Source organism: Leopardus geoffroyi, chromosome A2, assembly GCF_018350155.1.
Source record: "Leopardus geoffroyi isolate Oge1 chromosome A2, O.geoffroyi_Oge1_pat1.0, whole genome shotgun sequence".
Classification (NCBI taxonomy): Eukaryota; Metazoa; Chordata; class Mammalia; order Carnivora; family Felidae; genus Leopardus; species Leopardus geoffroyi.
This window is the reverse complement of record NC_059331.1, coordinates 52,699,655-52,725,243: the sequence shown is the minus strand read 5'-3', so window position 1 is coordinate 52,725,243 and position 25,589 is coordinate 52,699,655. Positions and strand designations below refer to the sequence as shown.

The 25,589-nt window shown below is 43.1% G+C and overlaps 1 protein-coding gene across 2 annotated transcripts; it reads right to left on the bottom strand.

Annotated features, from left to right (window-relative positions):
- Positions 1 to 294: 294 nt before the first annotated feature.
- On the bottom strand, positions 295 to 24,881 carry HRH1 (histamine receptor H1). 2 transcript variants are annotated; one of them, XM_045493808.1, is made up of 2 exons: positions 24,770 to 24,881; positions 295 to 3,230 (listed from the first exon to the last, which is right to left on the bottom strand). In XM_045493808.1, exons 1-2 carry the CDS (start codon positions 24,813 to 24,815, stop codon positions 1,732 to 1,734), a joined length of 1,545 nt encoding a protein of 514 aa, XP_045349764.1. In that variant the 5' UTR covers positions 24,816 to 24,881; the 3' UTR covers positions 295 to 1,731. The 2 variants fall into 2 exon arrangements, with proteins under 2 accessions (XP_045349764.1, XP_045349765.1); XM_045493809.1 differs by lacking the exon at positions 24,770 to 24,881 and adding an exon at positions 20,765 to 20,860.
- Between the last annotated feature and the right edge of the window lie 708 nt (positions 24,882 to 25,589).

Below are 25,589 nucleotides of genomic sequence, written 5' to 3'. Positions count from 1 at the left end.
GGTCTTCTGGGAAAGGCTTTTTGACCTAGAAACAGACCAGCTACAGCTTTCAAAACCAGGATAAAAGTCTCATTAGCTCCCCCAATTTTGACCAAGAAGAGCTTTGGGGGATGCCAAGCAGACAGTGAGGCTTGTTATAAAAAGTCCTTTCCTAAAGACATTTACACATGCGACCAGAAACCAAAGAGCAATCCTGTATCATATCTTATAATATTTGACAGCATGTTTCAATACATCTTCTCAGTCCAAGAGACTCAGAAAGGGAGAATTAAATAAATCAAACTCATAACAAGGTAGTTTCAAATATCATATTTTAGGCAGGTAAAAATCTGTCATTTTTAACATCATGCGAACAGGAACACAGAACACAAAATACCAGCTTGTACATGCACTCCATTTGGCTACATACATTACAGTTCAGCATTGTTTTAAAATATAAATCACAACCAGATTGCAATGTAAACACCAAAGAAAACTGTATGTTCCATGCCTTTGCTAGTTTTTACTAAAGAGGTGTGAGTATAAAAGAACATGATGACTTTTCTTCAACGAATACAGCAGAACTCACAAATAAAAATGCACACTGTCCCTTCAAAGTATCACCTTCTGCTGCCTCAGGAATATTCTATGCCAGCTTTTCCTTCTCTCAGCATATCCTTTTGAGAATTGCCACCACTCTTAGGAATAGTTGTGCGTGCGTGTGTGTGTGTGTGTGTGTGTGTGTGTGTGTGCGCGCACATGCACATACTTAACAGGACAAATTTTTGCCTTTTGGAGAAAACGTGTTACAATGAGCCAGAACCCCATAGGGTTCTCATTCTAACTCTCTCACATTACTAGCTGTGTGATGTTGGGCACTTTATGTCACCTTGCTACATCACAATTTGCTCTTCTAGTAACACCATCCACCTGCTATGGAGTGTCATGGAGCTTAAGGGGGATAAGCCTGGCCCAGCACTCAAGAGATATAGTTTTCTTCTCCCCATTCCCTTTTTTTTTATGCTTTCATTGTGCAACCATTAAAAACACGCCTTTTCTTTTTCTTTTGAAGGCAGCTTTTATCATTATTCTGTTAATAGCCAACAGGAATTTGGGGTTGCAAACAAGGAAATGTACAAGCTGAAAAATTTCCTATCAACTCTAAGATGTGCATGAGTGAGAAATAATAAAGCAGAATTTCCAAGGTGGTTCAGACACTGGTTCTGGAGAAAGCTGTAGGAGAGGCTCAGAGGAGAGGCGTTCTGAGAAGTGACAGTCACAATGGAATAGCTGTCATGCCTATCAAGGTGATCCCTGGAAGGGGACAGCATCTATCTGTATATGTGAGGTCTCTGCACAGTCATATAACTCCATTCCAGGAAGGCTTGAGAGTTCTAATTCTCCAGTAAAACTCTACCTACGTGTCCCTTCAGTTTCCAATTAATTCAAGTCTGAAAGCTTGAATGACAGCGAGAGTCTGAGGCTCCCACATTTCCTGAGGAGCAGGAGAACTCATCCAGGTCTGATTCTCTTGGAAATATCCTGCTTTCTACTCAGAGTACAATCTCTCTGCTGACCACCAACATGTGCTATTCTGCCAATGGGTCTAAGAACCTTCCAAGCTACCTAGTCCTTAAGACTGTTCTTTTGACTCTGGAAAGCCCAGGTGCCTGGCAACTCACAGGCCTCATCCTCCATTTTCTTCAGGGACAGCCTAAGTGTCACTTTGGTTGCATCCCCTTGTAGCCTCCCTTAAGAGCGAATATGGAGAATTTTCTTGAATGTCTTCTTGAAGTTTTCATTGCACAAGGGGTAAATGAGGGGGTTCAGCGTGGAGTTGATATAGCCAAGCCAGATGGTGAACATATGCACATGCTCATTGCAACAGCTTTTGCAGAAGGCAATGACCATGAAGAAGATAAAGTAAGGAATCCAGCAAAGGATGAAGGCCGCCATAATAAAACCCAATTGTTTGGCAGCCTTCCGTTCTCGGTTCATGTGCAACCCAGACACGTACTGTCTGGAATGTGAGCGGAGCCTCTTCCAAGTGTACTTGATGTAATCCAGTCCTGTGCTAGACCCACTTCTAGGTTTGCTTTTCCCTGATGCTGACTCTGGGGGCGTGTCTGAGTCTGTCCGGGAAAAGGATTGGCTATCACCTAGGATTTGATCCTCTGATATCTCATTGGCCACACGCATTCTCAGGCTCTGTTCATCTATCTCCAGCTGGCCCTGGCTCTGGTTGATAGCTACATAACTCCTGCCACTCCCCTCTGCCTCAGTCTGCATCTGCACAATGTTAAGTGGAAAGCAGTGGAGTTTGTCCATTTCTCTGTCCTCTTCTTGGCTGAAGACACCTGGGCATTTCATCTCCTCTGAGTCTTGGGATGGTGGCTTCATGACAGGCTCACCACTGGCATCTTTTGATTTCCTTTTCAGAACCTCCCAGGGAGACTCCTTCCCTGGTTTCTTGGCCCCCACCTTGGGGTTCTCTGGCTTCAGCTTAATTTCAGAGAAGGAAGGGAGGGATCCATTGATGAGCTCTCGGTGCTGATAGTGCTGCCGTACAGCCTTGTAGATCTTGGCATAGAACCAGAGCATGAGCAAGGTGGGCAGGTAGAAGTTGATGATGGCGGTCATGATCTTGAACCAGGTGACATCATAGAAATCTGTTTCGCACTTGTCTTCCCGGTGTCCCGAGGCCGGTGACATAAAGTGATGCCATCCCAGAATTGGAATAACCCACAGGAAGGAGAGAAACCAGGCCCCCAAGATGGTGGCTGATGCTCGGGTCTTGGTACGATACTTAAGATATCGGAGGGGCTGCTGGACAGAGCGATAGCGATCGATGCACAAGATGAAGACACTGAAAATTGATGCGGTGCTGGCCACATAGTCCATGGAAAGCCAAAAGAGGCAGAGAGGGTGGCCCAGGGACCACCTGGACATGAGGAGGTAGAGGATGTTCATGGGCATGACAACAGCTCCCACGATCAGGTCTGCCACAGAGAGGCTGACAATGTACAGGTTCCCCACAGTGTGTAGCTTCCGCTCACTCCGTACAGCGTAGAGGACCAACAGGTTGAGTCCCACGGTGACCAAGGAGATGGCACTCAGGAACACCACCAGGGGCATCAGTTGGGGGTTGGCTATGGTGGTCTTATTCCCCTCGCACATCTTGTCTTCTACGACACAGGAAGAATTGGGAAGGGTCATTGGCACAAGAGCAGCCTCCAGCTGGGGCTCCCTCCCTACGAAGAAAGACACAAGGATTAAGGCCAGAGCCTTGGAGATCGGTAGAGTCACTTGGTACCATCAAGTTGATCTAAATGGGGTTGTATGCTGTTGGGAGCAGTAGATACAGCCTACGGTCCAAATCCCCTTCCTTCCTTAGTCATTCATTTCTTCACTCATTCAATGACTATTTAGTGAATTCCTGGCATTGTTCTGGGTGTTGGGAATATAGCAGTGAACAAAACAAAAATCTCTGCCCCCATGGAGTTTACATTCTAGCGAGGGAGTTGGGCAAAAGCAATGCAAAGTTTGTGTAGGTCCCATGTGGCATGTGTTCTGGGAAGGTGGGCTGCATTATGACTGGTCTGAGCTGGATACGGCACTCTAGTTCCTCTTTGCCAGTGGCTGGTCTAGGATTGGGCACAAGACACAACTGTGGCCAAGAAAGTAGATGGGGAAGTCTCATGGCAAAGCCAGGGTTCTAGAAATTTCTTTCTCTCTGACAAATGATCAAAACAAAGAAAAGTTTTGCTTCTTGCCCCCTTCTCCCTGTAGGAGGTGATGCTTGGGGCTTATGGCAGTCATCTTGGGGCCATCAGGGAAATACCAAGAAAACCACTGTGATGCCAACCCAGAGTCCTATTATCACTGAGCTGCTGAACTAACCCTGGAATCTTCTTCCTTCATACTGGTTATTAATGGGAAATAATGAAATGTCTTCTTTGCTTAAGTCACTGTTGTGGGAGTTTTTACTTGCAGCCAAAAGCATCTCTAACTGATATGGGGGAGGTTACAAGGGTACCCAAAGCATGGAATAAATCTACACATCCCTTTAGACTAATGGTTCTCTAAAGGGAAGGGAGTTGTGTTGTTTGAGGAAGCATATTTTATCTTTTTTTACTTATTTTGTTTTTATATTTGAAAAAAATTTCATTGTATAAACTGTGCAAAGTAATACGTAACAACACTTTCTTTGCTAGTAAGGCTACACTGAAAACACATTGTATACTGTTATTGATGATCCTTAATTGGGGTGGGAGGTGGAAGCAGGGAATTAAAACTTCTGGAAGAGGTTGTGAGATTTTGATATTCATCAAAAAGTAGTATGATTCTGAAGAAAATTTAGAAACCCTAACAGAGTGTAAATATCTCTCAGTAACTTAGCAAAAACAGACTACTGTAACATTAAGACAAAGCCAGACAAATTCTTGAGAAGAAAGCTAAATTTGTGTGATATTTTTAAAAATAAAAAGCAAGACCTTAAGGCATTTGATCCTTGTGGAAGGAACCCTTGAGTTACTTTGTTGGAAAAGCACCATCTGGGTAGCACCAATCTTGCCCCAGCTCTGCCACTAATACTCAGAGTGGTCTCTCAGCCTGCAATTTCTCACGGGCCAAATGTGAAAGATGACACAGGTGATCGCTACAGGCTTTTTCCAAGTACCCTGTTTAGAGGCTTGCTTTGGGTACTTTTCTATATTCTCCTCCAGCTCTGAACTGCCCGCCAGAGCAACCCTCCACCTTCTTTGAATGTGCCTCTTCTGAACAGCATCATCTTCTATTGTGCCCCAGTCCTGCTCTCTGCTCCTGTCACTCTCCGCTGTCAGCCTGAGAGCCTTCCCCACTCAACCCCGTCCACCCCAGCCATCAGCTCTGTGAGGATAATAACCCCCCAAATCCACCACATCAGCCTGTACCTTTCTCCACTTCTACATCCCAGACCCAGGACCTTGCAGTTTCACCTTCAGTTCTGCCCAAGTTCACACCCCCTGGAATAGTCCACAGCCACCTCAAGGAGGAAAGAGGCTAAGGAAGTTCATCTCAGATTTTCAGTTTTGATTGGGAGGAAAAAGGAAGCTGTTCCCTAAAACATTCCCACAGCTTGGTATTCTCAAGGTAGCTCCAACCACCCTCTGTTACAGAGGTGTTTCTATTTTCTCCTTGTTACCTTGAGGAAAGTTCTCTCTTATTTCTCTGTCTCTGCCTCATTGCACACAGAGGGGAACCAAGAATTTCTTTTCACTCTGTGTACACTATTTGTCATTCAATAATTGTATTTGACAGAAAATGATTTGTTTTTATATAAAAATCATTACTTTTTACCTTTTGACTAAAAAAGGAAAAAAATTTTTGAGAGAGAGAGAGAAAGAGAGAGAGCAGGGAAGGAACAGAGGAAGAGGGAGAGAGAATCCCAAGAAGGCTCCATGTTCAGCGTGGACTCTAATGTGGGGCTCGATCCCACAACCCTGGGACCATGACCTAAGCCAAAATCAAAAGTCCACTACTTAACTGATGGAGCCACCCAGGCACCCTGAAAAGAAATTAGTGTTGCATATTAAGTGTTTAGGGGTGAAATCTACTGAGGTCTGCAGCTTACTTTGAAATGAATCAAAAAAACAAGTTGGATGGATAGCTGGTTAGAAGAACGGATAAATGAACAGACATATAATCAAGCAAAAAGAGCAAAATGTTAATTTGTAACCTAGGTGGTAGATATATAGGTGTTCACTGTACATTGCTTCCAACTTTTCTATCAATATTTTGAGTGAGAAAATGTTGGGGAAAATTAATATCACATATATATTTATATAAATAATATATATAAATATATATAAATTTATATATATAAATTTACACACATAAATTAATATCACATAAATATATTTATATAAATTTACACACATATAAATTAATATCACATATATATTTATATAAATTACATATAAAAATATATATATTTATATATATATATTTATTTTCCTATCTCTGTAAGCACAGTTCTTTATCACATATATATATCACAGTTCTATATCACACACAGATATAACAGTTCTATATCATATATATAAAAATATATATAAATTTATATATATATAAATTTACACACATATAAATTAATATCACATAAATATATTTATATAAATTTACACACATATAAATTAATATCACATATATATTTATATAAATAATATATATAAATATATATAAATTTATATATATTTATCTTCCTATCTCTGTAAACACAGTTCTTTATCACATGTTCTCCTTTGTAGCTTGGACATGTTATTTTGCTTAGACATAAAAGCCAAAGATAAATGCATATTTGGTAAAGGGATGAGTCAGTGAGTGAGGGGCAGGGTGCTACGAATCATTCAACAGATATCTACTGGTGAAAAGTTCCTTTCGGCTCAGTGATCTGCTTCAGAAGTAAGAAAATCCACTTTGTTCTCTGAAACCATGGAATTGAGCAGGATTCCTGGAAAGGCAAATGGAGCACCCACCTGCTGAATACAGACCTATCTTGGCACCTGCCTCCCTTGAAGAATGTGGGGTGGGGGTGAGGGTGTCAGGGAAAGAGGAGGAAGCCTGAGGGAACCCTAAAAAGTGGGTCCCACAGGGTGGGCACCCAGAGGGTAGAAGGAGCAGCCACATCAACACTGACCTCCTGTCTCACTCAGGGCTGGCTATGTAATTTTCAGGGCCCAGGGCAAAATTAAAAATTAAAAAATTATTAAGAACTTCAAGATGGCAACAGCAGAACATGAAACCGAGATGGGGGCCCTCCTGAGCACAGGGCCTGTGTGGCTGCCTGGGTCACAGGCTCATATGCCATTCCTAGTCTCCATTCCTCTTACCCAATCCCTGAACATGCCCTACTCGGTGAGATAACTAACGTAAGGTGCTTTCCCTTCCCTCGGACATCTGTGTTTTGAAAAACTGATGGTTGAATGGTTTTCTCTCTATAAATGCCAAAGGGACATCAGGCTGAGAGCGGGAAGTATCCGGAGACGTGGATCCTCATTGCACCTAATGCTACACAGGAGGCCATCCATGCTCCCTTCAGGCTGCCCAGACCCCATCGGGTTCTGAGATGCCCCTCTCTGGGATCAAGGCCAAGCCTACAGAGATGGTGCAGGCTAGAGGGTGTGCTCTGGGGGACAGGGAATAGAGGCTGGAGGAGGCACTGTGGACAGGGCAATTGGGGGAGAGAGGTGGGCACCTGTAGCTTCCTTATAGCACTATGTCCCTAAAGAAGCGGGTGATGGAAGGAGAAAGTTCTCACCCGGGCTCTGCCACTTGATGGGCTGTGCAGAGCTTGGGTCAACAGCCACGTCTCCAATTACCTTCCCTGTAAAGTAGGGAAAGCATCATTACCTCCCTGGACTGTTGGGAGGGTCGTTGAGACAGTGGGGTGGGAAAGCTCTGACAATTCCCAGGTGACGAGGACTGGGGGATCAGCAGAAATGAATCCCTTCTCTCTAAGAGGCTTGTGTGCACGAGCAAGCCATTAATTTTGAATTAAGGGAATGGCTCCATTCCAAAACCATTAGCTGCAGTGGGACTTTTTCCAGAAAGATTACAAACAGTGTAATCTAATCAGGCCCATGTGCCAGCAAATAAACAAAGGTAGTCAACGTTCCTTCCACATCCTGGGAATGTTGATGAGAGCAGCTACAATGGTAAGGAGCCAAGCTCTGGGTTTTTCAGATATCAGTTATTAAATGCCTGCCACAAGCACATAGGGAGGGCATGTGATGATCACCAAGGTAGACACAAGGAAACAGCTCAAGCTCAGAGAGGCAAGGCAAACTACTCAGGGTCACACAGCTAGGAAGAGACTGGCGATGTCAAGATTCAAACCTTAGTCTATTTCTCAACCTTTGTCCTGTTGACATTTTGAGCTGGATAATTCTTTGCTGTGAAGGACTGTCCTGTGCTTTGTTGGATGTTTAGCAGCATCCCTGGCCTCTACTCACTAGATGCCAGTAGCACCCTCTCATCCATTCCCAGTCATGACAGACCAAAATATCTCTAGACATTGCCAGATATCCATTGGGAGGCAAAATGGTCCTTAGTTGAGAACTAACTGAAGAATAAGCACCTCGAACTGCCAAAGAATACAGCTCTCCGCTGAAAGCAATGCAATGAATTGCCTTGATATAGTAAGCCCCCCATCATGGGAGGTATGCAAGAAGAGGTGTCCTGGACCTCACTCCAAATCAGAAATACTCCTTTCTCAGTGGCAACTATTTACCTAAGTAGAACTTGCAGATATTGGTTTTAGATAAAAAGAGACCAATAGGTAGGGATCTCCGCTAATAGGAAGGGAATTGGTGGGTTTGGAGAGATGCTAGACATTAAATGAGGCTCCCAGTGGCCTCACCTTCCCACTTTTCTAGCCATTTCAGCAATGCTGATTCACAGAAGGCATGGAGCTCACTTGGATGGAAGACTTGGCCAGTGGTTAAGAACCTAAACTTTGTAAACCAGCTAATCTCTGCTCTAATCTTGTTTCTGCTCTAATTAGCTGGGCCAGATATTTCACTGCACCAAGTCTCCATTTTCCTCATCTCTAAAATAGGGTGGAAGCACCTAGTACAGTGCCTGACATATAGGACATACTCAACTAATAGTAGCTGTTGTGTTTTCTTCCATTTCTGGGTAACACAATGATCCCAGAGCTGGCCCAGTCTGACTCAGAGGAATCATCTTTGACCTTGTTTTTCACTGTGGCAAAACCTGCCAATGGTCTTCCATAATTATTTCTCCTCTATTTAGTAACAGACTTCTATTTTTTAGCTGAATACACAGCTGCCTGGAGTACAGACTACATTTTCCAGACTCCTTTGTATCTAGGTATGGTCATGTGACTAAGTTCCGATGAAATGGAAACAGAAGTGTAGTTTGCAACTTACAAAAAGCAGCCCTAAAGGGAGGATGTATTCTTTTCTTTGGCCCTTCATTCTTCCAGCTGGCCAGAATGTTGATAGGATGAACAGGGCTTAAGCAGCCTTGTTGGGACCATGAGGAAGAGTCAAAAAACGAGAACATTGAAGCAGCAATTTGGATGGAGCTGAGGTCTCTGATGACTATAAGAGCTGCCAAATAAGTCAGGGCTCTCCACTTCTGGGTAGCATAGGTTTTCTATCACACACAGCCAAACTGAATCTTAACTGATACACTTCCCTTGACTTCAAGGAGTTCGTCAATTAACGTGAGAATAAAGACAAAAGATAAATGAACAGTATCAAAAATTTAAAAAAATTTTTTGAAACATTAAAAATTCTAGAATGTAACTGGGACAAAAATGATGACTGAGGTAAGATTAAAGCAGCTGACAGGACAGAGGAAGGAGAAACAGCCACTCTCAAGGTGGAGTATGGATGCCAAGAAGAACACTGGAGAAGGAGTGTTCTGTGAGCTGGGCTTTGAAGGATGAGTAGAAGTTCCCCAGGAGGAAGGCAGAAGAATTTAAGGATGAAGGGAAGAAAGAATGAAAGTACAGAGCTGAGTTCGAGGAATTGGGAGGGAATTGCTGGAATGGCGAGTCTTTACATCTCTATGCCTTTGCTTGTGCTGTTTCCCCCCTCTGGGGCACCATTTGCCTTAAAGCACCCCCTTTGGTGTCCCCACATCGCTTCTAACACTTCCCTTTACGTCACCTAGCTTACTATTCTTTCTTTAGCTGATTCTCCCTAACTAAACAGGGAGCACGTCTAGAACATGGAAAGAGTCCACTATTTCTGTTTCTAAAGTGAGACACCGGTCACCATCAAGGGTACGCCTCATCCTTCATGGCGGGGGCAACACCTTTTCACTCGCTGCCATTCTCCCATGCTGGCACCAGGCCGGCACATAACAGATCTCAAAAGAAGTTTGTTGGATGGACTCTGGAAAACCACATGGATGAGAGCCAGCAAGAGACACAGGAAGGAGGATCTAACTACAGAAGACATGGGCATATTTTTCATGAGGATGTCTAGACCAACACAAATTTGAGGTAAGATTTATGCTAATTGATAAATATTGATACCTTTCATGTAACTTTTCTACTTTTTGCTGGAAACTTTTTTTTTAATGTTTTTATTTATTTTTGAAGGAGAGAGAGAGAGAAAGAGACAGAGCATGAGCTGGGGAGGAGCAGAGACAGAGGGAGACACAGATTCCAAAGCAGGCTCCAGGCTCTGAGCTGCCAGTACAGAGCCTGATGTGGGCTCAAACTCATAAACTGTGAGATCACGACCTGAGCTGAAGCTGGACGCTCAACCGGCTGAGCCACCCAGGCGCCCCTGGAAACTTTATTATTAGAAATTTCTCTCATGCTAATCCAAAAGATGAGTACAGATTCACACACAAGGATGCTTACTGCAACATCATTTATGATAGCCAGTATGAGGAAATAAATCTAACATTTGGAAATGAAATACATTATGGGATAGCTACAGAATAGAATATCATGCGGTCATTGATAATCACATTTATGGAGCACCATTAGTTATACGGAAAAATGCTTATAATGAAATTAAATTTATAACAGATGTTGTTTGTGCAGGATGATTCTATTATCAGGTTTAGAATGAGGGTGAGTCTCTATTACGTTATGTTAACAATGCTTTCCTCTGGGTGGGAGGTGATGTTGATTATTCCTGGCATTTCCCCAGATATCAACAATGAGAGCATCTTAGTTTTGTAACAGGGAAAAAAGCAGGAACGAACTGCATTCATTTTTCAAAACAAAATAAAATAGAGGTATTCCACTGGAAAAAAACGTTTTCAAAGGAAACTCTTCCACATTCTTAACACAGCTTTTATTTTCTTTAGTGAAAAGTGAGAGTTTGGGATTCCTTTCTTGATGGATTCTAAAGTGCCTCACCCACCACTCCCCATTCCCAACTGTTCTACTCGCTGGGAACCCTTGGCGCTGGATGCTTATTTTAGTCAAGTAAGTCTGAATATTCATTTATTTGCTCTAATTACACAAGAGAGGTGCCATGCATGAAGTACCCCAAGTACAGCAGATTCTCATCGAATCTGGCCAAGGCATAATTTCCATAAAACACCCAGACTTGGGTGTCAATGCTACTGACACATGGTGCAGAAAGCAGACTGCAAATAGCAAAATCCTGTTATGAACTCAGTGCTGCAGGAACATGTCTGACTTCGAATCGAGGGCAGTGCTGGGTTAAGAGTTAGTCTCTGGGTAAGATGCAAGAGGCAGATGAGAGCACCCCTGAAGAGTTTTCTGGGGGTGCAGGCACATATTCAAATGTCTCACAGAGTCAGGGAGGGAAAGTTAATAAGAATGGGGGACTAGGGGCACCTGGGTGGCTCAGTCGGTTAAGCGTCTGACTTCAGCTCAGGTCATGATCTCACGGTCTGCGAGTTCGAGCCCCACGTCAGGCTCTGTCCTGAGAGCTCAGAGCCTGGAGCCTACTTCTGATTGTGTCTCCCTCTCTCTCTGCCCCTTCCCTGTTTGCTCTCAGTCTCTCTCTCTCTCTCTCTCTCTCTCTCTCTCTCTCTCTCTCAAAAATAATAAATAAAAAATTAAAAAAAATAAGAACAGGGGACTGTGTGTGGAGCAAGAGGGAGTGGCGGGGACTGGGGCACCCTGGAGGGTATATTCTTTGCTCAGATGCCACCAACTGCTGTAGACCCAGATCAGCCTATTTTTTTTTTTAATTTTTTTTTCAACGTTTATTTATTTTTGGGACAGAGAGAGACAGAGCATGAACAGGGGAGGGGCAGAGAGAGAGGGAGACACAGAATCGGAAACAGGCTCCAGGCTCTGAGCCATCAGCCCAGAGCCCGACGCGGGGCTCGAACTCACGGACCGCGAGATCGTGACCTGGCTGAAGTCGGACGCTTAACCGACTGCGCCACCCAGGCGCCCCAGATCTGCCTATTTTTAAAATGAAGCATAAAAGCTGGATTTGTACACGAAATCTTTTAGTTTTAAAATGCCAACTATTCAATTGTTTTATTTGTTTTCTTGAGCACTTGAATGCAGGTCAAGCAAAAACAAATTCTGAGGGCATGACCTGTGTGAGCCCCAAGCTGGAAATGTCAAGCTAGTTCATAGGGAATCTGGAATGCCAAATACAAGATAATGACCCTAGAAATGACCCTGGAATAGACTCCTTGTGGGGGTATTTGCCCAGCTCACCAGCTTCCTTCTCTGAGGACCATCATCCATCTAGGGGTGGGCCCCTGGCAGGGTAAATCTGATCCTTAGACATGTGTTTGGACTAGGGGATGTCCTCTGACCCGGAAGGGCCAAGTCCCATTCTCTCTTCCGGAAAACTGGGACTGGGGTTGTACAGCCAAGAGAGTCTGTTGGTCTCATGAACTGAAGTGACAAGAAAGTGGGGGCCACGGCTGCCACTGAGGAGCGGTGTTGCTCATCTGCAGGCATGCTGAAGTAGAGGAAGGGAGAGAAGAAGGCAGGGGACAAATGAAATGGCTCCAGTGCTGTAATAACTGACCTCTCCATGCACAATAATGAATCTAGTCCTTTCCCTCACACCACACACAAAAACTAACTCACACTGACATTAGTCCTAAATGTAACAGCTAAACCTCTTAAAACTATCAGAAGAAATCATAAGAGAAAAGCTTCGAGACCTAGAGTTAGACGAAGATTTCTTAGATACAACACCAGAGGTACAACCCATACAGAGAAAAATTGCTAAGTTAGACTTCGTCAAAATTTAAAACTCTTATGTTTCAAAAGGCACCACTAAGAAAGGAAAAAGCTACAGAATGGGAGAAAATATTTGTACATCATATATCTGATAGATTGTATGTCTGATGTATCCAGAATATTTGGAGAATTCTTCCAACTCAATAAGACAAATAACCCAATTTAAAAATGGGCAAAGGATCTGAATAGACAGTTCACCGAAGAAGGTACAGGAGTGGCTCAGAAGCTTGTGGAAAGATGCTCCACACCACTGGTCATCAGGGAAATGCAAATCAAAATCACAATGAGACACCACTTCACATCTACTGGATGACTATACTTTTAAAAGACAGATAATAATGATAAGACTGTGGAGAAATTAGGATCCTCATATACTGCTGGTGGGAATGTAAAATGGTGCATCCACTGTGGAAAAGTCTGGTAGTTTCTCAGTTAAACATAGTTATCATAATAAACAGTGGTTCCACACCGAGATGTCCACTCAAGAGATCCACACACAGATTTGCATGTGACTATTTCTAGCATTATTAATAATAGCCGAAAAGTAGAAACAACCCAGATTTTCATCAACTGGTGAATGGATAATCAAAAGACGGTATAGCCATGCAATGGAATGTTAGTTGTCAATTAAAAAAAAAAAAACAAACCCAAGTACTGATGCATGCTATAGCAAGGATAAATTGCAAAACCAAAATGCTAACTCCTAAAGAAGGTAGACACAAAAGGCAACACACTGTATGATTCCACTCATGTAAAAAGTCCACAATAGGATATCCATAGAGACAGAAAGTAGATTAGTGGTTGCCTGAAACTAGAGGTGGAAACAGGAAGGAATCTTTGAAAGTCATGGCAATGCCCTAAAATTGAATTCTGATGATGATTATATAACTCTGGAAATTTACTAACAATAATTGAATTGTATGATTTACTTAGAATGGGTGAATTTCATAGTATGTAAATTATATCTCAAAAAAGTTGATTAAAAAAAATTCAGTAGTTCAAGCAAGGGGCTGTCTAGGTTTCCATATCTCTGTCTGTTTTAAAAACCTATCTTCATACACTAGTATTGCTCCCTGAAAATACCTACCAGGCACTAGGATTTTTTTTTAAAGGGGAATAAAGATGTTAGGCAAATAAGGATGAAACTAAGGTGGATCCTAACGGACCACTAGAGTTGGGCCACGGTTTTGACTCTGAGCTTCCCAGGAGCCAGAACAAAGAAGAAAACAGGATCAATTACAAGATTCTAGTGTCGTTTGCATGAAAGCAAAATAGTTGCTTAACAGAAAGACAGCTTTAGCTGGAACTGAGTTTTAGACAAAATAAATCTCGTGGTTTCTTGTGGAAGGGGCACAATGTTACACGTAACTTCTTAATCCTTAGAAGTGGAATGGACATGACTGAGTGACATCACCCCTCTCCTCCTGTGCCTCTGTGATCTTCTCTCATTGATAACTTGGCTTAAGACTTTGGGAGGTTGGACTTGTTTGTCTCTGCTTCCCATGCCCTACCCCTGGTGGGGCAGGCTGGGATACTGAAATGAGGCCAGGGATGGGACAATGAAGGATGATTACCACTAAATGGTAAACAGAAGGAGTATAAAAATCTCAGCTCCATTCTCTCTTACTCTCTGGCCTTGAAAAGCAATGAACAAAAAGAAAAGTAAGATTTCAAAGGCTTCCTACATACCAGCATTGGGCTAGGAGGGTTTCCATGTTGCTTCACTGAGTCCTCACACTGACTTTATGATAAAGGGATCATTTTTTTTCTTCCATTTTAATGGTGTGGAAACAGAGATTTCTGGAGTTTATGGGGCTTGGTGCCCTGCACTAAGGTCCAAAAATGACTGAAGACCAAGTTCGCTAAAGGCCCAAGTGATACACACCTTCTAGGATATTTGAGTGGGCTTCAGACCTCCTGCTCTAGCTCACTCACCTTTTCACTCTAGTAAGAAAGAGAGAAGTGAATAGACACTTTAAATAAAGATTTCATGGAATTGGAACTATGAACATCTGTGCTAACATTAGACAAAGACACTGCACACACCACCGGGCCCAGCATACACACATGTATCATTTCAGGACATGATGAATAATGTTTTATTTTTGTTCCAAATCCCTGGAGATTAAGCCTTGAGAAAGGCACTTTCGATGATCAAAGTTATCCAGTCTGTTCTCTTCTTGAGAGAGAGAAAAAAAGAAGTATTTATGATATTGAGGTAAATAAAAGAGCTGGCAGAAGAGAAAGGAGAAGTAGATGAGATGTTTTAAGAGAGTGCTCCTAGGTAATTGGGAGTATCTTTAATGTCTGTCTCCTTCAGTCAAGTGACCTCACTACAGCAGTCATCCCAGGACCACACCTGGGGCTCCTCAGCGCCACCTGCTGGCCAAGCCCCCTACTGGTGCTGGGGCCAGGCTTGTGTCTAGCTAGACTGAGGTATGTGTGTATGGGGGCATTGGTGAGAGTGAACCATTCTGGCTGCTCGTTCCATTCTCATATGCATTCATTTATTCATCCATCCACCCACCCATCCACCTACCCACCCATCCATCCTCCCTTCCTTCCACCGATCCATCCATCCAAAAAATCCTTATTGAGGCATCAGGTACAGAAGTTATTACAGGTAAAGAATAGACACAACCCCAGCCCTCATGAAGCTTATGGCCTATATCAGTGGTTCTCAACCCTGGGTACCTGGAGACCTCTTAAAACATACTGACACATCTGGTTCAGGGGGGATTGAGTACAGGTACTTTTCCCTATTTTTCTGCCAAATACAATGAAAAACCCTGAACATTATACTTAAAACAAACATAAGACAAGTCTAAAAGGTGGAGAGGCAAAGGCAGACCAGTTAGGAATCCCAGGACCCAAAGAATGACACAGTGATGAGTTCCCTGGGCTCTTGTTTGGCCCTATATATCTGAGACTTCGAGCTAAAAAGACAGGAAAGGGGCAGCCTAGCAAAATAGAAAACTTCTAGATGAAAACTGCTCTATTTGCAGCCAAACACCACAGAAAACACCAGAGCCACGTTCCCATCCTGGCTAGCAGAGGCTGGGTGGAGCCAAGATGTCCCCCCTTGCCAGGCTACAAAGTAACCTGACCTTCCTGCTGGAGTGGTGGTCCTACAGTCCCTCGGAGGGACTTTCATCCTCCTCAGACAGAGACAGGCCCTGTACCCCATCCCTCCAGAGTCAGTGGAGGCCACATGCGGAACAGTAAGGAGGCACCTCTACCCCTCCCAGCCAGGGAGTTATTCCTGGAGGCCTGGTAGGGAGCCAGAACTTCCCCTGCCTCAAAAGTAATGAAGAACCCTCCCTCTTCAGATGTCACAGAAGCTGAGCAGGGAACCTGGACTTCTACCCCCACCTGGAAGTAATGAGGCAGTACACCCTCCTCCCACTGCCCCCTGCTTCCCCTGCCAAAGAGGTGTCTCATAAAACAGAAAACTTAATATGATCCAGAGTCTCAAATGCACCCCTAAACTGCATGCATTTTAGTTGAAAATCATTTCTCATATGGAAAACTGGGAAGAGTTCATATCAAATTTTTTTTTAAAGCAATCATGATACCACTGCCAAGATGACAGGGATGCTAGGATGAGCCGACAAACATTTTAAAGTAACCATCATAAAAATGCTTCAATGTGCAAATGGGACCATGCTTGCAACACATGAAAAAATAGAAAATCTGGGCAAAGAAACAGAAGAAGAAGGAAAAAAAAGAACCAAATGGAAATTTTAGAACTGAAAAATCTGGTAACTGAAATAAAAACTCAATGGTTGGGCTCAACATCAGGATGGAGGGAACAGAGGAAAGAATCAGTAATTGGAAGACATAGAAACGACCTAATCTGAACATCAGAAGGAAAACAGTCTAGAAGAAAAAAAAAAAAAAAAAAAAAAAAAAAAGAACAGAGCCCCAGGGATCTGTGGGACTGTATAACAAAAGACCTCACATTCATGTAGTCATAGTCCTGGAAGTTGACAAGAAAAAGAGTGGGGATGAAAAGGTACCTGAAGAAATAGTGGCTGAAAACTCCCTACATTTGGTAAGAGACATAAACCTACAGAATCAAGAAGCTGGGTGAACCTCAAAGAGGATAACCCTCTCTCAAAACCCACACCAGGACACATAGTTATTAAACTTTGGAAAACTAAAGGAAAAAGTCTTAAAAGCAGCCAGAGAAAAACACCTTACCATGAGAAAGACAGATTTCTCACCAGAAAATATGGAGATGCAAAGGAAGTGATACAATATTTTCAGATGCCAAAGGAAAAGAAATGTCAACTCAGAATCTCACACTCGGCAACAATACCCTTATGGAATGATAGGAAATCAATACATTTCCAAAAGAAGAACTTGTATGCTAAAAACTACAGAATGCTGATGAAAGAAATAAAGGATCTAAATAAATGGGGAGATACGCAGTGCTCACGGATTAGAAGATTCAGCACAGTAAATGTGTCAACTCTCCCCAAATCAATGTACAGATTTAATGGCATTCCTATCCAAATCTCAGCAAGATGCCTTGTAGATACAGAGGAGACCATTCTAAAATTTATAGGGAAAGACAAAGGAACTGGAATAGGTAAAATTATTTTTTAAAAGAAGAATAAAATGGGAGCAATCAGACTACCTGATTTTAAGACGGATTATATAGCCACAATAATCAAGACCATAGCATTGGTGGAGGGGTAGACACAGACCAATGGAACAGAATAGAGAACCAAGAAACACACCTGCACAAATATGCCCAGGAGATTTTTGACACAGGTGCAAAATCAATTTACCTGGAGAAAAGGTGTGTTCAACAGATGGAGTTAGACCAGTTGGATATCCATAGGCAAAAAAGAAAATGGACCCTCACTCGGAACCTCATACTTCATAAGAAAATGAACCCAAAGTGGTTCCCAGACTTAAATGTAAAACATGAAACCATAAACCTTTTAGAAAAATTTATTAGAGGAAATCTTCAGGGTCCAGGGCTAAGCAAAGAGTTCTTAGACTTGACACCAAAAGCGTGACCCATAAAGAGAAAAACTGATGAATTGGATGGATCTCTCCTTCTGTGATTTACCTACTCCCATTATAATCTTTGCTGCATCAATGTGTTTTTTGTACCATCATTTACTTGATGTATATTTTTAACAGATCCACTTTTTTTTAAAAGCTCAAGTTTACTTTACTACCATATATGAAAAGCCAGTCTTCTGTTTTTGTTTTGTTTTGTTTTGTTTTGCCATTTACTAGAAGCTTTATATTAAAATAAATAGGATGACAACAAACCAATGTGATTAAATTCTAGCCAGATATTTTGAGGAAGGTTCTTCATTAAAAAAAAAAGATGAATACTTGCAATATAAGTATTAAAGATCTACCTGCACTAAATTGAGACTCTGCTGCAGGTAATCAGAAGAAATGAAAACCAACGTGACTCAATATTAATCAACGCCATGACGGTGTGCAATTTATAGTCACTTCAGGTACCACCTAAAATGTGGTAAGCACTGTTTTAAATCTCATCACACCATCATTACGCTCCTAAATGCCTTTAAGGAAAAGTCCAAATTCTTTAGGCTGCTGGCATGATGTTGTATACTCCAATAATAATGAAACCACTGTCCCCAGACACCCCAAGTTCTTTCAGCCTTCAAGCTCTACACATGTTATTCCCTCCTTGTGGAAGAGGATGTACCTTCAGAATGGGGACCTCATTTTCGTACACTATTCTCTCCTTCGGGGCCTACCTCAGAGCCTGCCTGCAACAACCAGGCGAGGAGGATGAAAAGGAGAAAGAGAGGGATGGAAAGGTCATTAAAGAAGATGGGAAGAAAAGAACAGAAGGGAGGAAGACAGGAAGGAAGAAAAGGATGGAGGAAGGAAGGAAGATGATGAACTCTTTTCAAAGTTTGTTTGTTTGTTTACATAATCTCTACACCCAATTTGGGCTTGAACCCATGACCCTGAGATCGAGAGTCACATTCTCTTTTGACTGAGTCACCCAGGCACCCCTGAACTTCTATTTATCATACAAAACTCATGTTAAAATTTCCTTCCTCTTTGAAGCTTTCCTATATCCTTTAGCCACATGTAAACATTTCTTCCTGCGGATTCCCACAGTATTGTTTCCATATCTCCATTAAGGCATTTAATGTTCTGTATTCTAATGGATGGATGGATGGATGGATGGATGGATGAGTGAGAGAGTGAGTGAATGAATGAATGAATTAATTAATTAATTCAGGTATCCTTCGCTTAGACTTTGATCCTTATAAGGGCAGGGACAATATGATATTCACCTATTATTCCAGTACCTAGCCCATAGGTTCTTAACTGTGGCTGCACACTGGAATCCCACAGGGAGACTTAACAAACCAAAAACCACTAATGTCTGGTTCCCACCCTCACAAATGATTCTGATTTTGATTGGCGTGTGGTCTGAGTATCAGCCTTTTTGAAAACTCTTCAGATGCAGCCAAGACTATGAACCATTGCCTAATCCAAAGCTGAATGGCAGGAGGAGCTGAGTAAATGATGAATGAGTGAATGGATGAATTCTTTTTAACACATCACAATCCTGACCTAATGTGACCATTTTCAGGGCTTGTTGTTATGCTAATTCATTAATATATTCAGGAACTATTAATTAAGCAATGATGCGGTACCAGGTGTTATGCTAGGCCAAGCTGCTGGAGATGGAAACATGAGTAAGGCTCCCACTTCTCCCCCTGTTCCAATGTGCCTTTGGGAAGGCTGGGGCTGTGTCCTTGTTCATCCAAGAACTTTCTGTCCTGCTGGTTAATTGGTCAGTACCAACAGCAATCATCTCCCCAGTGACTGACTGCAAACCTTACATGTGGCTGCTTCCTTCTGCAAATGTAAGGACAGACTCTATAAATTCCCAGAGAGAAACTTCCTGGAGGGTATGTGTGAGTCAAGAGACCAAAAAGAAAGTGGTCCTGTCTAGATGTCTCCAAGCACTGCAGAAGTGACAGGCGAGTCTCTCAGGTGAAACCCTGTCCTACTCAAATAAACTTCCTTCCCGGTGTGTAGTTACACAAAGAAAATCCAAGGCCCTAGGGTAGGGTATTAAAATCTGAACTACCCCACAGTTAAAGGGAATTTCCTTCCCAACTGCTGGCCTCTCGTACTTAGAGCTGCTTTAAGATTTGCACCACAGATTGCTAAAAAGCAGAGATAATGGCCATTTGGGCCACTGCTGCTCTGGTTCAGACGTAGATAATATCTCTGCTCAACTGTTTAACAGCTTCCTAAATAGTCATCCTGATTCTGATCTGGGTCCCCTCAACCCATCCTACATGCAGAAGCCACATAATCTTTCTAAAAACCACACATCCAATCACCTCTTTCTCCCAATGAAACTCTAATGGCTTGCCATGGCTGCCAGGCCACAAATAGGACACACAGGATAACCCCCACCTCCCCATTTGGCAACCCAAATGAAACTGGGCTGTCTTGTGTCCAGTCTATCCACGGTACTACATTCAGAAGAGATTCAAGTCCAACATCCAGGAAGAAAACAGCTGGAAAATAACTTAAACATTTACCAAAGATTCTAAGAGAGGTAAAATCAAAAACAAAAACAAAAACAAAAACAAAACAAAACAACTCCCACAGCACCTGTTCTCCCATCCATTACCCTACTGTGCCACTTCCTGTGTCAGCTGCTTGCCAGCAAATCTCCCTTTCTCCCCTCAAAAACCATAGCTTGCATTTGTTCCCTCTTCGCATTTTTTCTATCTTCCACACACCAATCTCTCTGACCTAGCTGAAGGCCACCTTGCACTTCTAATATAAATCCACTTCGCTTTCTTGGTGCCTTGTGTTCTTTGCCCATTACTCCGATCAGCACCACAGAAGCCCCAAAGAGAAGTACTCAAAACCATAGTCTACTCTGGAAACCGAGGGAGAGGGCCAGGCAGTGTGGTGCATTGCATGTTAAAACCTTTGACCTCACACAAGAGCCTTTTCCATCGGGACCCAACTTCCCTCTTCGATACTCCACTTTGTCTCCACAGGCCTGGCTCTCACACACCCTCATACCTTTGCAAATGCTGTTCTCTCTGCCTGGGCTGCCTGTTCCTCTCTTCTCCGCCTGGCAATACACTCAATTAATGCTTTACAACCAGCTCTGATGTCACTTCCTTTAAGGCTGAGTTCTACTAGACGGGGCTCCTTGGCTTCCTTCCCTAGGTTTTTTCTGAACTTTGTACAGACCTCTGTTGTAACCCTTGTCAAGCTGGGTTGTAATACCTTAATTACTGATCAGACTTTTTCATTAGACCGTGGGTGCCAAATTTAAGTCTGAGTCATCTCTGTGCCCTCAGCCCCAAGAACCAGGGAGCTGCTCAAGAAATAGTTACTGAATGCTCTAGAAATATGCTCCAGCTATGAGTGCTACAGAAAAGCATTTCCCTGTGTCCTCCCCTCTGCTCATTAGCCTGGGAGCACTTGTCACAGTGGGGCTTGAGAGGTCTGCCCTGGCACTCACAGGGCTATGCCTGCGTGCCCTCCCTTGTCTGGCCAGCCCTCCAAAGGGTAGTCTGTCCCTCTCTCTGACCCTGCCAGGCCTGGTTCTCACCTAGCCAAAAATAAAAGGAGCTAAAGGCAGCCCAGCAATTAGGCATGAGAATGAAATAAAGGCATCCAGACTTGAAGAAGTAAAACCTCTCTGTTTGCAGATGACAAGATCTTACATACACAAAATCCCAAGGATTCTATAAGAAAACGATCGAAGCTAATAAACGATTTTAGGGGGCCTATGTCCTCAATCTGGGATGGGAAGGGCCCTACTGCCACTGGATCCACCTTCCTGTGTCATTTGCCTTCACACCTTCCTTTCCATGGCTCTTTGCACCAGCACATGGAGTGTCCTGTTCAAGGCTGCCTGCTTTGCCCTCAGGGCGCTGTATCTGGGCAATGCCTTTGTCTGGAATGTTTCTCTCCCACCATTGCCTTATTTGTAAACCCTAGAAATAAGAGCTACATCTATTGAGGTTAAGTGTTCATCATGTATAATCTCACAGCAACCCCATCAGGAAGGAACTATCATTATCACCCACATTTTTCATATGAAACTCTGTTCCTGTCCCTTGCCCAGACTCCATGGTTCCATGGCCCAGCTGGGCTTTGAATCCAGGGCTTCCAGACTCCAACATCCAAGTTCCTAACTAAAAATCTGGGAAGATAAGAGAGGACCCATTCCCCTGGATAGATGTGTCTCTTCCCTTCCCAATGCCAAGGCTGGCGTTTAGTGCTGACTCTGCAGCGTGGTCATTTGTCTGGAGCTTTTCTCTTTCCTGTTAGGCAGGAGGTTCCTTGGCAACAGGAGCCATGCCCTCATCAGCTTTATAGCCTCATATGCCAGCACTGCTCAGCACACAGTAGGTACACATATTGTAGGGCATCAGCAAGGATGGAAAAATACAGTGGGGGAACAATACACTAAGGAGAACATATGTCTGTTCCTTTTTGCATGTACAGGAGAGATGACATCACTCATATGTGGGGTACGAGGCTAATCTGGCAGGCACACGTTGTGGTGGGGGGAAGGCTGTCCCGTTCCCTGCTGACGCTCCCCGTGTGTCCAATCCCCATCCTCTGCAAATCTGCAGAGGACCCACCCTAAAGAGAAGAGCCCATTCTTCGTGGCACAGGATTTGTCCACTCATGTTTGTTTACTGTGTGTCTGGCTCACAGTAGGTGCTTGGTAAATATTTGTTGAATGAATTTGCTGTGTGACTTTCAGCTTCTCTGGACCTTCTCTGTCAAACAAAGGGGTTGCACTAGATCAGATGCTTTCAAATCCCACACCATTTTCCTTGGTAGTTCACTACTGGTTCTTATATATATAAAAAAAAAAGTTTATAATCAGATAAAAGCAGATTGCTCTGACTAGTGGGGGAGGAATGGGGGTCCCAGAGCCCTATCTGCTTGACTCTTGCGACCTTCTTTGCCCCAGTATGCCCAGAAATTCCTCAGAGTACAGTTTGATAACAATTGAGCTAGAGGAACTCTAAAAGTCCTTATGGCTATAAAATTCAGACTTCTCTTGAAGGAACATCTGCATTTTAGAGAGTGGCTCTGAAAATGGAAAACCCTTTCTGACACATTTGGACAACTATCATTGCATGTCTAATGTGCTTGAATGGTGGAATGTGAGGTACCTTGATTGGAAGGGAGAGGTGGAGTTGTCTCAGGATGGAGGATGGATTCTTCCCAGTGCCTTGACACCACACTGGTATAGAGGACCACTTGCTCTGCCTGGACATGTATGTAATTTGGCCCTGGCCACACAATGTGTCAGCAGTCAGCAACATGAACCACTGTACTTTCTTGTCAGCCTCCCATCTTTTTCCTAAATGGGAATCTGCTTCAATCCTACTTTTTTCCACTGATCTTTCCCCCTCTTTCTGTTTGCCAGAACTCAGTAAAACCTCCACTGATTGTAACAATTTAAATAGAGCAGTAAACTCAGGAAGTTGAACAAATGGATGAATGACAGGCAAATAGCCTTAGATTTTGGTATTTCAGTTAAAATTCCATACAACTCTTGGGTTTTATAATAACATGGGAACCACTTAGCTTCTTATGAAAACAATCACAGACACTAGGAAATAATCATAGTCTTCATAAATGGTTACCAAGAGAACCTTCCTAATCCAGGGAAGTTACAGCTATGAATATACAGCATGTTTTGGTTCCTTGTCTTGACCCAACTCTGGCTGTCCCTCACCCCCACCCTGACCCTTGCCTCCTGCTGCTTTGTTATTCCCCCAGTTCCTGAGCCCAGGGTGTAGATGTTAAAGAGAGGTGTTAGCTAACTGCCATCAGAACAACTACAGGATTAATGGACAATTTTAAGGAGAAACTGATATAATCATGTTCAGAGTGGCATCACTCAAAGGGTGGAAGCAATCCACCAACAGATGAATGAATAAACACAATGTGGTCTGTGCATATAATGGAATATCATTCAGCCTCAAAAAGGAATGAAATTCTGATACATACTACAACCGAGATGAGCCTAGAGGAAATTGTACTAAGTGAAAAAGCAAGTCACAAAAGACAAACATTGTATGATTCTATCGTTAGGGCAAATCTGTGGAGACAGAAAGTCGAATGATGGTTGCCAAGGCTAGGGAAAGGGGGAATGGGAAGTTGGTGTTTGATGGGTACAGAGGTTTAATTTTGTAAGATGAAAAAGTTTCTAGAGATGGATGGTGGTGATGGCTGCATGATAATGTGAATACACTTAATGTTGCTGAACTATACACATAAAAATGGTGAAAATATAAGTTTTATGTTATGTTCATTTTTCCACAATAAGAGAGAAAGAGAAAGAAAGACAGGAAGAAAAAGAGAGAAAGAAAGAAAAGAAAAGAAATGAAAAAAGAAAAGAAAGGAAGGAACAAAGAGAGAAAGATAAAAAGAGAAAGAAAGAAAGAAAGAAAGAAAGAAAGAAAAAGGAAGGGAGGGAAGGGAAGGGAAGGGAAGGGAAGGGAAGGGAAGGGAAGGGAATGGAGAGAAACAGGTCAAACAACTCCTTGCAGCATTCTGGGGTGGGGAGGTGTCTAACATGAAAGGATTTGTCAGTTGAAGGGGATTCTTAGAATCTTCCTGAGAATTCAAGGTAGATTGAATGTGAATGTCTAGTAGTTGCGAGTGCACTGACTGAATTATATTTTACATTTTCTTACGAACTCCTATTCGCATGTCCAGATATTCAGGGAGCAGCAACCTCAGTGACTCCTCCATCTGACTTAGTCTCTCCTCTCAGTACAGTCAAGGAATCAAGGGTTGGCTGTCTCTTTCCCTGTCCTGAGGAAGCAGGATTGTGAAGGACACTGGCTAGGAAAAACGACTATGAGAGGCAGGGAACCCTTCCCGGGTCACTGCTCTGCACTTGTCTGTTCTTTAAGCTCACACAGCCTGGTAAAGGCAGTAGAAAGGTGGGAGAGGCAAACAAGGCTTGTGGGAGGCAGCCCAAGCCTAGAAGGGTAAAAGCAGCACTATTTTCCCGACATAAGACAACAGGAAGCAATTTACTGTCTCGGTCTTGTGTCTCCAGCGCATTTTCACCTGCTACAGGCATGCACAGGAAGGCACTGGGGACTCCACACCTCTCACTGCCTGCTGCTTCCTGGGGCCACGGGAGGCTCTGCTCTGTTGGAGGAAAAACAAGTATGAGCAGGTTCAGCAAGCAGCTACCAGCCTCAGTGATAGTTCTTACAGAGGACAGGATTTTCAGGAGAATCGGGAGGCACTGGACCTCAGACAAGCGACTTTGGCAAAATCACCAAGCACGTCAGGGGTGGAGGTGAAGACTTCACCAGGGGCTCCTTACCCCCAGGTCTGCTTCTTTCCAGGACCACCAACTCACATTTATAGCTCTTACTAGAATCCAGGTGTGGTGCTAGGGGATTATACGCATTGTCTTGTTAAATGGCCAGCACAATGCTAGGAGCTAAGTACTTTTAAAATTTCTTTTCCAGATAAGGAAACCAGGGCTTAGAGAGGTTAAGTAATGGTCACAGGTCACAGAGCTGACAGGAGGCAGAACCTGAATTTTTATCTGATTGTATACAATACCTCCTCACTTCTTACTTTAAAAGCGTTTTTTTTTTTTAACGAGAAAAAAAAAAAAAAAAAAAAAAAAAAAGCAAGCCTGACCAGTCCCTGAACTCTCTGCCTCCTGTGTCTTTGCTCACGCAGTTCCTTTTTGTCGCACCACCATTCTATAAAATGTACTGACCTCCTGACCTGCTGAGATCCTGTCCAACCCAAAGGCCCAGCTCAAGTGCTACCCCTACTGAGGTGCTTTTCTGATTCCTACCACCTGACCCGGTCAGAACCTCTGTCATCTCTC

What these genes read in the sequence shown, in the direction of transcription:
- HRH1 (XM_045493808.1), bottom strand. Translation starts at nt 24,815, where the DNA reads ATGCCTGTAGCAGGTGAAAATGCGCTGGAGACACAAGACCGAGACA. An exon ending in GGAGACACAAGACCGAGACA is followed by an intron (nt 3,231 to 24,769) that starts GTAAATTGCTTC and finishes CTTTCTTCGTAG; the next exon opens with GGAGGGAGCCCCAGCTGGAG.